Below are 12,285 nucleotides of genomic sequence, written 5' to 3' on the forward strand. Positions count from 1 at the left end.
ATAAAATGTCAATAAATGTTACTAAAATGTTATGATTTTAGAAATTTCCCTGTTGCTCAGCTCTGAAATTATACTAAAAAAATTATTCGCCTCAGGTTCGGGAATATTGTCGAATAATCCCCGAGACGAACTCGCCTTCGGCGAATAATTGTTAAATCTTACAATGAACTTTTGTTCGTTTCAGAATCTCCTTGTAACTATTAATGCACTAATCTTGCGCAAAATACGAAGGAATAGAGGATCGATGACAAAATTTGTAAAGCAAGAGTGACATTGAATAGAACGCAACAGCAAAAGACGTGTGCTTAGAAACATGAGTGGAGACAAAAGGAACCTTCTGCGCATGCACTGACCGACGTACCGCTGGGCGGCCCTGATATTAGATCTTTTTTTCCTAAGAGATTTTTGTAACAATACACTGGATCTAGATTCGGTTAGAATTCATGTATTTACAATATAATTTCATATTGTTTACAGGGGCTACTCCCGAGGAGGAGGAAAACAGAAACTCATTGAACCTTAGACAAATAACTTGATCCTTCTCCCTTACCTTCGCAGTTGGCACCCTTAAACCAATCCCCACATTCACATTCATAAACATCAGGTGTCACGGGATAGCTATTACAGTATCCACCATTTTGACATGGGTTACTGTCACAGGAGGTCAGTTGCACTGTTAAAACAATCCCATGATATGAGCGGAACTTAGCATTTTTTAGATTTAACGTACCTATCGGGCGATATGTACGGAAAAACTTGTGCGATAATGACCCGTGAAGGCGCGTCAGTCTGTGGCAAGGACTTAGCGGGTGACTTCATCTCGGACATTAACCCAAATAAAATGACTGATTGATTAAGCAGACGTGACGTCTTAATGACCTGAAAGATGTTCATCAAGGGACAAGAGAGCTACACAGTTCTAACTTTAAAGCTTCCTTATACATTTGTGACCATTTCACTCCCAAAACAAGAAAGAGAACTCTCCCAAGCAGTAACCTAAAAACAATATCCCTTGGTTGATACCTTTTTATGACCGGCAGGATATCGTAGACTAAATTTTATAAGACTTCCTAACAAGATATTTGTTTTAGATGGTCTCAGTCTATTTTTTTGTACATTAAATGGGCCGCAGGTTCTTCCTTTCGGTTGGCTATACACTGGGTTTACATGCGACATGCGTTCTGCATAAAACGATCTCAAACCTTCACAATTTTGGCCAGTAAACCAGGCTGGACACTGGCAGTGATGTAATGAGATGTCGTCCGGATCATTGGTACAGGTAGCGCCATTTTTGCACGGCTGTAGGTCGCAAGGGTATATTTGCTCTAAATAAGTAAACAGATAAAAAGTATCGTCAGTGCTCGTTTGCATTATACCTTACAGGCTCTTCAATTGGTCAATTGAATCATAACCTTTTCTTAGACGCAGGAAAACAAATCTTTTTTGGCCTAAAACCGCACTAGAGACCTGCTTGGACTTTCAACCTATTCCCCGAGATAATCTAACAACTTTTCTTTGTTTTCAGCAAACAGCTGTCATCGGGGCTACACCAATTAACAAGTTGCTTTTAGAAAACTAATGTTCGTTGGCCGAGTACCTTCTTGTCTCTCACTTATAGTATGCGACTGTTTTATATCCATTGCATAACTTACTCTCACAGTTTGTGCCTTCAAACCAATCTTCACAGAAGCATTGGTACCAGGCGGGGTCTGATTTCTTACTCAGGCAATATCCTCTGTTGTTGCATGGCTCTTCATCGCACTTGTTGGTAGTTACTATGGAATAAAAGGAATGGCTGATGTAAGTTGAGCCCAAAGTGGACTATTTCTTGAATACTACTAGCACTTCTACTAACAATTCAGTCTGTGGACTTGACAATGTCTGTTTAATAAGTAGTTCAGGCTTTAGTCAGGCCCCTCCAGGTTGTTCTATCTTTTGCTTGCTGCTTCCAGGTACCTTCTGCAATGTTCTTCCGCTTCAGGTTTCTTTTCACAGTGTCCTTGAATTGTAGCCAAGGCCTTTCCTGGTTTATCTTGCCTTCATTAAGCTGGGAGTACAGCAGCTACTTGGGTAATCTCGCGACTCAACCCTCACTACATGACCAAGCCATTTCTAATTCATCTTAGTTAATATGTCAGCCATAGATGAGCGACCTGACTTCTTTAGAATCTCTTCGTTCGGGATTCTTTATTATCAAGGCATGTTCATTATTTTCTTGAGATTGTACATCATGTGGGCATGTAGCTTCCCCACTTGAGACTGGTAAATGGTCTAAGTCTCTGGACCATAAAGAAGACTTAGACCACTTACCAGTATACGTTAAATTTCCCTAATATCCTTTTCCAAAAAGTTCGCGCCAGATTTCGCTCAGATGATCATGTTAGGGAAAAGCTAGACATGTTGCGAAAAAAAAATGTCAAAAAAAACTTGCAAGTGTAAATATTGATTAACTCACTTTCGCAAAACTTCCCAGTGAACCACGGGGGACATTTACATGTGAAGTTTGAGGGATCGCTATCACCGTTTATGCAAGTAGCATGGCTATGGCAAGGATGGCTGTCACATGGAAATATTTTTTCTGAAAGGAAATAACCGTTATCGATCAAAAATTCTTAAACCATTCACATGGTCTTATTTAGCAATGCAAGATAAGTCAATCATTTTGTTTCCGGTAAGGGTGTCATGAATGTAATAGTTTTAGAGCCTTTTTGCTACCAAAATTGTCCATTTCACTTTCGACAAGCCTGACTCAGTTCTTCGTTTGAAGTCACGCGCCAACTCATGACGTCATCTTTCTTCAGGTCATTTTAACTTGCTTTGTATCATCTCTACGGTAGTGACGTCATATCCTTCTCTCCACGTCTACTCATATCATTTCTACGAATTCTCGTAATTTCATTAATGAGTCGTGCTGTCACCTTAGTGGACAGTAAGACAAAACTTCCCAGCGACCTCTGATTAGTGCCAAGGAGAGCTTCCTAAAAATAGTTGTGGTGGGCATGCTGAAAACCTTACTTTTGATCTGTGGCCACTGCAATAACCAATAACTCGGTAAAAGCAGTCTCTGGCATCGAATCTTGACTAAACGATTGTTGTTCACATATGTCTTCAATGATACATTTTTGTATTGTACTTACGTTCACAGTTCTTTCCCTTGTACCATTCTGGGCAAATACAAGTATATTTGCGTCCCCACTTTGAGGATTTACCATTACGCTCGCAAGTGGCTCCATTTTGACAGTGATGATTATCACAAGGAGTCTCGATCTCTATTGATAAATAAACGCTTTGTTGTTGTAGCTCATGGTCATCAACGTATCCAGATTCATGCTTACTTTGTACTATACGGTATTATTATCCAACTACACTTCGTAGAGTACAAATAACGCCATAGACGAGTACAAATATCACGCGGTATTTGTACTCTAGAGTACCGGTTAAACAGGTTTTCTCGCATCGCGCAAGCGAAGAGTTGAATTGTAGTTACGAAAAAAAATGGCGGACAATTTGAATCATATTTCCAACGACGAAGAGTCAGAACGGCTGAAAAATATACATCCAAGTTTATTAGATGAATCCAACGAAGAAAAACAGCTAGACGACCTGGAAATTTCTTCAGTTATTGAAGAAAATAGAAACAGCAACACGACAACGCGCCAGTTCCGTTCCGCTTCGCATACTTCTGTCACGCACTCCCCGTAAATAAATATCCGCGAAATTCCCTCGCACTGAAATAACAGTTTGGTGTGTTGGATAATAAATAACTTATTACACGTTTTGTTTTGTAGTATCGCTGATTATTATCTAACTACACCGAGACGAGTGCAAATAACGCCATAGACGAGTACAAATATCACGCGGTATTTGTACTCGTCTATTGTAGAGTACCGGTTAAACAAGTTTTCTCTCATCGCGCAAACGAAGAATAGCCCATTTCCGAATTACCCTTGGCCTCTTTTTCAAAACGAGGCCTGGTGCTCAACCATTTTTGTGAAAATGAGTTTTATTTGCATGTGAATGAAAACTTATTATCATATGAAAGGATGAGCACCAAGACTCGTTTTAAAAATGAGGCCAAGGGTAATTCGGAAATGGGCTATTGGATTGTAGTTACGAAAGAAAACAAACAAATAGCGGAATATTTGAATCATATTTCCGACGACGAAGAGTCAGAATGGCTGGCAAATATAGATCCAAGTTCAATAGATGAATCGAACGAAGAAAAACAGCTTGACGACCAGAAAATTTCTTCATTTAACGAAGAAAATAGAAACAGCAACACAACAACGCGCCAATTCCGTTCCACTTCGCATACTTCTGTCACGCACTCCCCGTATATAAATATCCGCGAAATTCGCCCGCACTGAAATAACAATTTTGCGTGTTGGATAATAAATAACTTATTAGACGTTTTGTTGTGTGTTATCGCTGAGTATTTTTACTCGTTATTTGTATTTTGACTCGCCCTACGGGCTCGTCAAAGTACGGCACAACTCGTAAAAATAGTCAGGTATACTATACAACAAAACGTCTTATAGGATATATTCATTGGTCATTTCTTCGTGAAATGCGAAAGGGATGAAATTCTAAGGTAAACGTCACTGGGACCCAATAAGAAATCTATGTCATCACACGTAATGAAGACCGCGACAAAAAAGGATGAAAGAGTCATTATTGCTTTTAGAAATGCATTTGATTGGTTGAAAGATGGTGGGGGTTCTCTGAACGAATCACACGGCAAAGGTGAGTAAAAAAATTGTAACACCCGCTTTGTAGTTATTTTTCTTCTTATTTTAAGAAGTTCTTCGCGATTTTCCAGTTCTACTCCTGCTCAACAACACTCCGAATTCAAATCCTCTCTTCGGGATTGAGCTCGTTCATGCATTTCTGGTAATAGTGTTGGTACAGTGCACTTTTCTGTTAACAAGTTCACAAGGTTTCCTACCGTCACAGTTTTTTCCCTTGAATCCTTTCAAGCAGTCACAGTGATAGTGGCCTGGCGGCTTTTCAGTGCAAACTGCGTCATTTTGACATGGACTAGATGGGTAGCATCGATAGTTACCATCTAATGAAAAAATAAAATTCTAATCAGGATCAGTTGAAGGGCTAGATCCCGGAAGTTTTGGCGAGTTCCTGTTAATTGCGTGAACATTTTTAGACTATGTACTATATAGATTTTTTTTTATCGCTTTTTAATTTATTGTTAAAATATAATTTTGTTTTTATCTTGTAATTTAACTATCATATTCCCCGCTCTTTCTTTTGGATATTTTTTAACTTATTGTAAAGCGCATTAGATCATATACTTATAACGAATATGTAAGTATTAAATTTATATTTATATTATATCTTTTATATTTAATTTTGCCAAGGTGAAGGTCAGAGGCTGCCACCTTAATCGCACAATCATACTCCTTAAATGTGGGTAACTCTAGTTTGTGAAAAAGGCAATTTCAAGCTGAAAGAAAGATCTAATATTAGAGAAGGGAGTGTGATTTCTCTTCTCTAGGTTTCACGTTTGTTTGCTTCAAGTTACTTCACACTTCGTTTTTTCCTAACAAGTGCCCATGGAAAAGCAAATATCTACAATAAAAAAAGCTAAATGAAGAACATTCCAAGTTACGGAGGTCATGTGACCTGAAGGCGGGAAACTAAAAAAAAAAACAGGGAACCCAAACAACAGCAAGTGATCAACCTTCCAAACAGGGTCGTTTGTCGTTACAATCCTCTGTATCTTGGGGTTTTTTTAAAAAAGTACACTGTGCGTCTGATACTTTAGAAGGTCTTCCATCTTGATCAACAAGAATGCAGTCAACTGTGCGCCTTCGAATGCCTGCACCACATGGAGTAGAGCACTAGAAATAAAAACACCAAAACTTTCACGAGAAAGTGTAGTTTCAACGGCTGAGCTTACCCCAGTTTCTAAATTACGGAGGATGCAATTAAGAGTCCTTCATCTCCTTCAGGAAGAGATGCTAATTAATCACAAGTATTCCTCCCCCAGTGTGGAGGCGCGGTGGCCTCATGGTTAGTGCGCTCGACTCCGGATCGAGTGGTCCGGGTTCGAGCCCCAGCCGGGACATTGTGTTGTGTTCTTAGGCAAGACACTTTACTCTCACAGTGCCTCTCTTCACCCAGGTGTATAAATGGGTATCGGCAATTTAATGCTTGGGGTAACCCTGCGATGGACTAGCATCCCATCCAGGGGGGAGTAGAAATACTCCTAGTCGCTTCATGCTACAGAAACCGGAGTTAAGCACCGGCTTAATGGGCCACTAGGCTCGTAAACAGACTTTTCTTACTCCTCCTCCAGCCTCTTGTCAAGTTTCCCGCAAAGATTTCCTTCACCACTTTTTCAGTTCACGTGGCTGAAGAGAGGTGTTGTAAGAGTGAACCCACGAACACAACATAAAAACCTAGCCAGACCTCACCTGATCAAAGAACCCAGGCCTTCCCATCCAGAGTCCAGCCTGTTAGCCATGGTTTCAACCGTTTTGCTATTCGAAAAATCTTAAGGTGGTCTTCCACTCAAAAATTTGTATTTTTTGTCAAAAAACTTTCATTTTGAAAATGGTGCTTTTTGGTATCTTTAACCATTACTCTTTCATTCTACAGCTTCCTTTTTTCCATATTCAGGAGGTAAAGTCAAAAATTTTGCTAAATTCCTTAGGGAGTATGAATTTTCACCTTAGCAACGACCATAGCAACGGTTTGTTTATGAAAACAAAACGCAGTTGCAGTCAAAAGGAAACGACGGAATTTCTCCTGGGACCCCTCCCTGGTTATTCCCGTTGTTTATTGACATTTCAATCAGGCATACATGCACTGAGTTACGAGCACCCAAAATGGCGGATGATATGTGGCGACACTATTTCCCAACTTATCATCCACCATTTTGGTCGTATTCGTTCACTCTATTCCTATTGCGATTTTGCTTGATAATTTATTTATCAATGCCACCAAAGGCTCGTTCTGGTTACACAAAAAAGCGTAAATATCGTGGAAACCAGTACTCTACTGAATCGAAGCGTTCGAAGAAGGAAAAAACGAGTGTCAGCACCAAAGGTCTTGGGAAAGAATGTTCAGCTTCTGCCCGCAAGATTCCAGCAGGTCTGACCACCGCATCTTCTGAGGGTATCAAGGAGTGTAAGGAGTCAATCATAAGTGGATTTCGGTTTGTAGATATGAGAATTTTGTCTTCTGTGATGGAATGTATGCCATGCAAAGAATGCTTTGTTTGTGATTTAATTTTACAAGAGCAAGCTATGAAACGCAAAGGTTGTGCCTCGAATCTTCGTTTGCTTTGCTGCTCGTGTGGTTGGTCTATGGAATTCTTTACTTCAGCTCAAATAGGCCGTTTCTTTGAAGTAAACAGAAGATTTGTGTATGCTTCAAGATCTGTTGGTTGTGGACGTGCGGCAGGTAAGAGGTTTTGTGGACTTATGAACATGCCGCCACCTCCTAGACCTACACCATATGCTCGCCATAATAAAGAAATACTCCGAGCAGTAAAGAAGATCTCACTGGAGACAATGCGTGATACTGCAAGAGAGATTCACGATATCAAGCCAGGTTCAGATGAGGGCATAGCAAGATGTGGAGTGTCTGTTGATGGAACATGGCAGAGAAGAGGCTTTTCTTCTTTAAATGGCTGTGTGAGTGCTATTAGCATGGATACAGGGAAAGTGGTAGATGTTGAGCCCCTAAGCAAAGTTTGTATCAAGTGCAGGGAGCATGAAAATGATCCTGACACCCCAGAAACTACTGCATGGAGAGCAGACCACAGAGCCTCTTGCAAGGCAAACTTTAAGGGTTCAGCACCAGCTATGGAACCAGAAGGCGCCCTTCGAATGTTTCAAAGGTCAGTAGATCTGCATAAGCTGCAGTATGATGAATATTATGGCGATGGTGACAGCAAAAGTTACTCATTAGTCAAAGATGTATACCAAGTCTATGATATTGAAGTTCAAAAGAAGGAATGTGTTGGCCATGTTCAAAAACGACTGGGAACAGCTTTACGAAAGTTAAAGAAGGAAAAGAAAGGGATGGGTGGGAAAGGCAGGCTGACAGATGCCATGATTGACAGACTGCAAAATTACTATGGAATTGCCATTCGAAGCAACTCAGGTGATCTTGCTGCCATGAAAAAGGCAATTTATGCCAGCTTGTTTCACTGTGCTTCTTCTGCAGACAGTAATTACCATGGGCATTGCCCTGAGGGTCCTGAAAGCTGGTGTGGTTTTCAGCGGGACAAGGTCAATAGGACAAACACTTTCAAACATGGAACTGGCCTACCTTTAGATGTCAGAGAGGAAATCAAACCCATTTATAAAAGGTTGAGTGAGGACAGCCTTCTCAGCAAATGTCTTGATGGCAAGACTCAAAACCAGAATGAGTCACTCAATGGTATGGTTTGGGAGCGTGTGCCAAAGGGGGTGTTTGTTGATTCTGAAGTACTGCAGCTGGGGGTTTATGATGCTGTCGCTCACTTTAATATTGGTTCAAGAGCAGCTATTAAAGTGTTTGAGAGTCTTGGAATTCCCCCAGGTGAATTCTGTATAAATGAATGCCAGCAGTTGGACAAGATTCGTGTTTTGAAAGCTGAATACAAGTTCCAAGAGAAGAACAAGACAAGGAGGAGGCTACTCAGGGGAAAAATAAAGAAAAAAAATGACAAATCCCAGGAAAAGGAGGGTGACATATATGCACCTGGTGCATTTTAATGAGAACATCAAAGAGCTTAGCTTAAACTTTCCAAAAGGCACCAGTTGCTTTAGTGATTATTTTGATTGATCAACTTAAATCTTTAAACTTGATTTTCTCAGTTTTGCAATTTTGAGAGAGTGCCCGTCACGGCAAAAAGGATTTCTTGAAAAGTATTAAACCAAAAGGGATGAAATTTTCAGGGAGGTTTACTTGAGTATAGTTCTGTGTTGTGAACCTAAAATTATTAGTGATTTTTAGTTACATGGTTGTTGACAGATGTATCCATGGTGATAATACAAACAAAAATGTTGTAATCAAGGAACAGTTGCAATTTTATAATAGCTTGGCATAAAAAATATGGGTTTTCTGAGGTTCATGACATAAAGCCATCTTTGTACTTAGTTTTGATACCAATTTCAGGTGAATAGGACCGCTAGTTCTTGAGATATCCTTTTTACAAGAACACCATTATTTTCACAGTTGGGGGCCCAAAACTTGGTTACCATGGCAACGACATGTCTATCAAAATTCTTAAAAGTATCAGTTTGAGGTGATCTCTCCAATGGTACTTAAATAACTTAGGTAAAGCATAAACTGAATTTTTTTAAAATTTGAGTGGAAGACCACCTTAATTAAAATAAATCGTTTAAGTGATCACTTACTGCCGTCCATGCCGATTCAATTTTCCAGTTCGGCTTGCAAATGATCTTGTTGCACTGTCTACTCAGTTTACTGACATGTGGTAGCTTATTTGGATCACACTCAGAGGGAGATATTTCAGAATAGTGGTGACTGCTCGTTTTCTCGTGACATTTCATTTCGCGAGTCTGATAACCAGTGCCACAGGTTTTCGAACATGGCGACCAATCTGTAACGATCCACCTGGGAGAAATGGGCAAGTGAATGATTCAAAATTTCTTAAATCTGGAGACTGAGTTGTCTCGAGGTTTGTTTTTAGAGGCATCTTTTTGAATAATACATTTCGTCCCCATAAAAATTTGAAAAAATTGAGAAATCATTGAAAAAATGAAAATCATCGTATACATTGAGAAAAGTTGCTAATAGTCGTTCATAAACAGGAAAGAAAAAATGTAAAAAAATCAGTTTGGAATGATATTTACTCTGGAGGGCAGGGTTGCTGATTGCATTCCTGATTATCCTCTGGTCGTAGATGCTTATCACAAGCTTTGTCACTAGCGGGTGTTCCATCCTCTTCTAGAACGCAACGAACTTCTCGAGTTTGAACACCTTAAGAGAAATGAAATTCCATGGCCATTGAACGTTAATTTTGCTCTTTGGATGAATTTAACGAGATAAGTTAGTGACTCAAGAATGGTCTCAAGAACGCCGAAGTGTGATCGTTGGTATCCATTTTACCAAAGTAAATGATCAAGATGAAATGTTCCTTATCGTTGTCTCACTTTTAGTCTCATGGAGACCGCCTTAAATGAAAAAAAACCTTGAAAAAGATCATTTGTTGGAGTGGTCGCACACCAACATTTTAAAAGTTAAAAATAACCTGAAAGGGAAACAGGGTAGTTAAGCTTGGTATTAGAAAAGAGTATATTCGTATTGCCAAGAAGTGGAATTAAAAGAAAAATATGAGTTTCCCCACAAGGAATAGAACCTCAGACAATCCAATTCCGTGCCCTGATGCTCTCCCACTGAGTTGCAATGAATTCTTTGTTGTTTAGGCTACAGCTTTAGTGCTGGAAAACCTGTGGCGTATTAATCCTCTTCAGCTCACCTCGAGCGCATGTAGCAGAACATTCTGACCAATCACCAACAATCCATTTGTAGCTGAGCCTCGGCTTATGCCAGGAGTTCACGTGATACCAGATGTCATAAACGACACCAAGATTCTCTCCATATTCCGCTATAAACTGAGTTGGAGAAAAAAAGCAAAGCTGAAAGGAGGAACTAGTATAGGTAATCGCAACTGTTCCCGAGACATGCTGGCGTTTTTTAGCCGGATCCGTTCGATCTTACCCAAGTGGATCAAGGAAAGTGTCATCAAAGAACACAGAAGGAGGGAATGCCATGGAGTTACGTCCAATGGTGGCGTGACAAGAGAAATTTCCTTCACCCCTCCTAAAAGGGGATGATGTTGATATGATTCCACGTGGACAGAGGCAGAGGAAGAATTTTCTACTGTATTCATCAAATTATATGTTTCCGAAAGCTAAGGCTTAGCTTTTTTGGTTGTGGCTTTCACCATTTCAATTTTCTCAAAAGTGATTGAGGGATAAAAATCACTTTATTTCTCGCTAATTATTGTTTAACCCTTAACTGTCAAGATCTGATTGTTAATTCTCACCTCTAACTGCTACACGTTTCCTTGTAAAGTAGTCACAGGAATTTAGTAGTAGATCAAAATAACAACTTCTACCTGATAAGTTTAAGTATTTCCTTGCTTTTTTGCTGATATTGTATAGATATTATCGGGAGAAGCAGTATAGGTAAGGAACCATGTGATTGCTTGTTTATAATATAAGGGGCAAAATGTTTTCTTACTGATCTCGCGCAAAACGGGACGCCATTGTTACAAAACAAACAGAAATTCTTTTACCTTGGCAGCCGTTGCTAAGCAATTTTCAGCCAATCATTTTCAAGTAATTTTGCTTGGGCAGTTACAAAAATTAAGAAAAATTGCCCTCTGTCTTGACCAATCACAATTCAGTAATTTTGCCCCTTATATGATAAAAGAAGAAAAGTGATTTGAAATGACCAAATATTTCTTACTCGTCCAAGGGCTTATCTTCTTTTGATAAAGCTAAAAAAGTGTTTTCGGTGCTCTGTTGCACACTGAGAATAAAATGAAATTTTTAAGAAAACGTTCTTCCCATTTCCTCGATACAAACAAGCCGATGAAGCTTTAACTACTCATCGTGTTGTTCATCCTTACCATTATCTTGAGTTTTGCGGTCGTTGGTCCTATTATTTTCAGTTCATCAGCAAAACGTTTATTTTTATTTAGGTAGTGGATGTGAGCTCCAGCATAAGTAATCTGGACGTTTTTATCCTTATCTGGGTCTATTAGATAATCACCATTCTTCGACATGAGACCTGCAGAAGAATATATGCATCAATTTGTCAAGAAATGAATATTGCAAGGCGTTCTTAGGAGTTTTAATTACCTTTTCTATCGCATCAGGGTAAAAATGTACCCCTACACTAACATTACGAGCTGAGACTAGATCGCTTAAGTGCTGGGCAGAACCCCTTACTCGCAGAAACGGAGGACTTACCTATTTTGTTGTACGTCGCAGCGACTTCAACAAAACTTGCTGACGTTGTTCCAGGTGGAAGATCATAAATTGAATCTGCGTTCTCTTTTCCTTTAAAGAATTAGTGACTTAATTTATTCATTATCCTTGGTTGCAAGGAGATCTGCAGGAAGATAATGTGGATGAAGTCAATTACATATCAAAAATACTCATTACCAGTTTTGTTCCATTGTGTCTTGTATTGGTCTACAACATGTTTACAAGTGTCCCCTTTGCCACCACACACACCACACCTGTCGATTCTTACATTTGATCCTAAGACCTGATCACAGCCAGCAGCCTGATAAAGGAA

General features: G+C 39.6%; 2 protein-coding genes across 3 annotated transcripts in view; one reads left to right on the plus strand and one right to left on the minus strand.

Annotated features, from left to right (window-relative positions):
- Positions 1-12,285, minus strand: part of LOC111331675 (uncharacterized) — a 38,977-nt gene that overhangs the window by 16,498 nt on the left and 10,194 nt on the right. For both annotated transcript variants that reach the window (XM_088728867.1, XM_088728868.1), the window contains 13 exons: positions 12,150-12,273; positions 11,955-12,044; positions 11,612-11,772; positions 10,454-10,589; positions 9,828-9,954; positions 9,369-9,588; positions 5,696-5,855; positions 4,946-5,065; positions 3,138-3,269; positions 2,456-2,578; positions 1,653-1,775; positions 1,203-1,325; positions 551-673 (listed from right to left, as the gene is read on the minus strand). In XM_088728867.1, coding sequence (XP_088584993.1) covers positions 551-673; positions 1,203-1,325; positions 1,653-1,775; positions 2,456-2,578; positions 3,138-3,269; positions 4,946-5,065; positions 5,696-5,855; positions 9,369-9,588; positions 9,828-9,954; positions 10,454-10,589; positions 11,612-11,772; positions 11,955-12,044; positions 12,150-12,273 — 1,762 coding nt within the window. The remainder of the gene's footprint in view (positions 1-550; positions 674-1,202; positions 1,326-1,652; positions 1,776-2,455; positions 2,579-3,137; positions 3,270-4,945; positions 5,066-5,695; positions 5,856-9,368; positions 9,589-9,827; positions 9,955-10,453; positions 10,590-11,611; positions 11,773-11,954; positions 12,045-12,149; positions 12,274-12,285) is intronic.
- LOC148727153 (uncharacterized) lies at positions 6,517-9,024 on the plus strand. Its single transcript, XM_088728999.1, has one exon. It carries the CDS (start codon positions 6,846-6,848, stop codon positions 8,721-8,723), a length of 1,878 nt encoding a protein of 625 aa, XP_088585125.1. The 5' UTR covers positions 6,517-6,845; the 3' UTR covers positions 8,724-9,024.

The sequence above is a fragment of the Stylophora pistillata genome, chromosome 7 (genome assembly GCF_964205215.1).
Source record: "Stylophora pistillata chromosome 7, jaStyPist1.2, whole genome shotgun sequence".
NCBI classification, from domain to species: domain Eukaryota; kingdom Metazoa; phylum Cnidaria; class Anthozoa; order Scleractinia; family Pocilloporidae; genus Stylophora; species Stylophora pistillata.

What these genes read in the sequence shown, in the direction of transcription:
- LOC148727153 (XM_088728999.1), top strand. Translation starts at nt 6,846, where the DNA reads ATGGCGGATGATATGTGGCGACACTATTTCCCAACTTATCATCCACCA.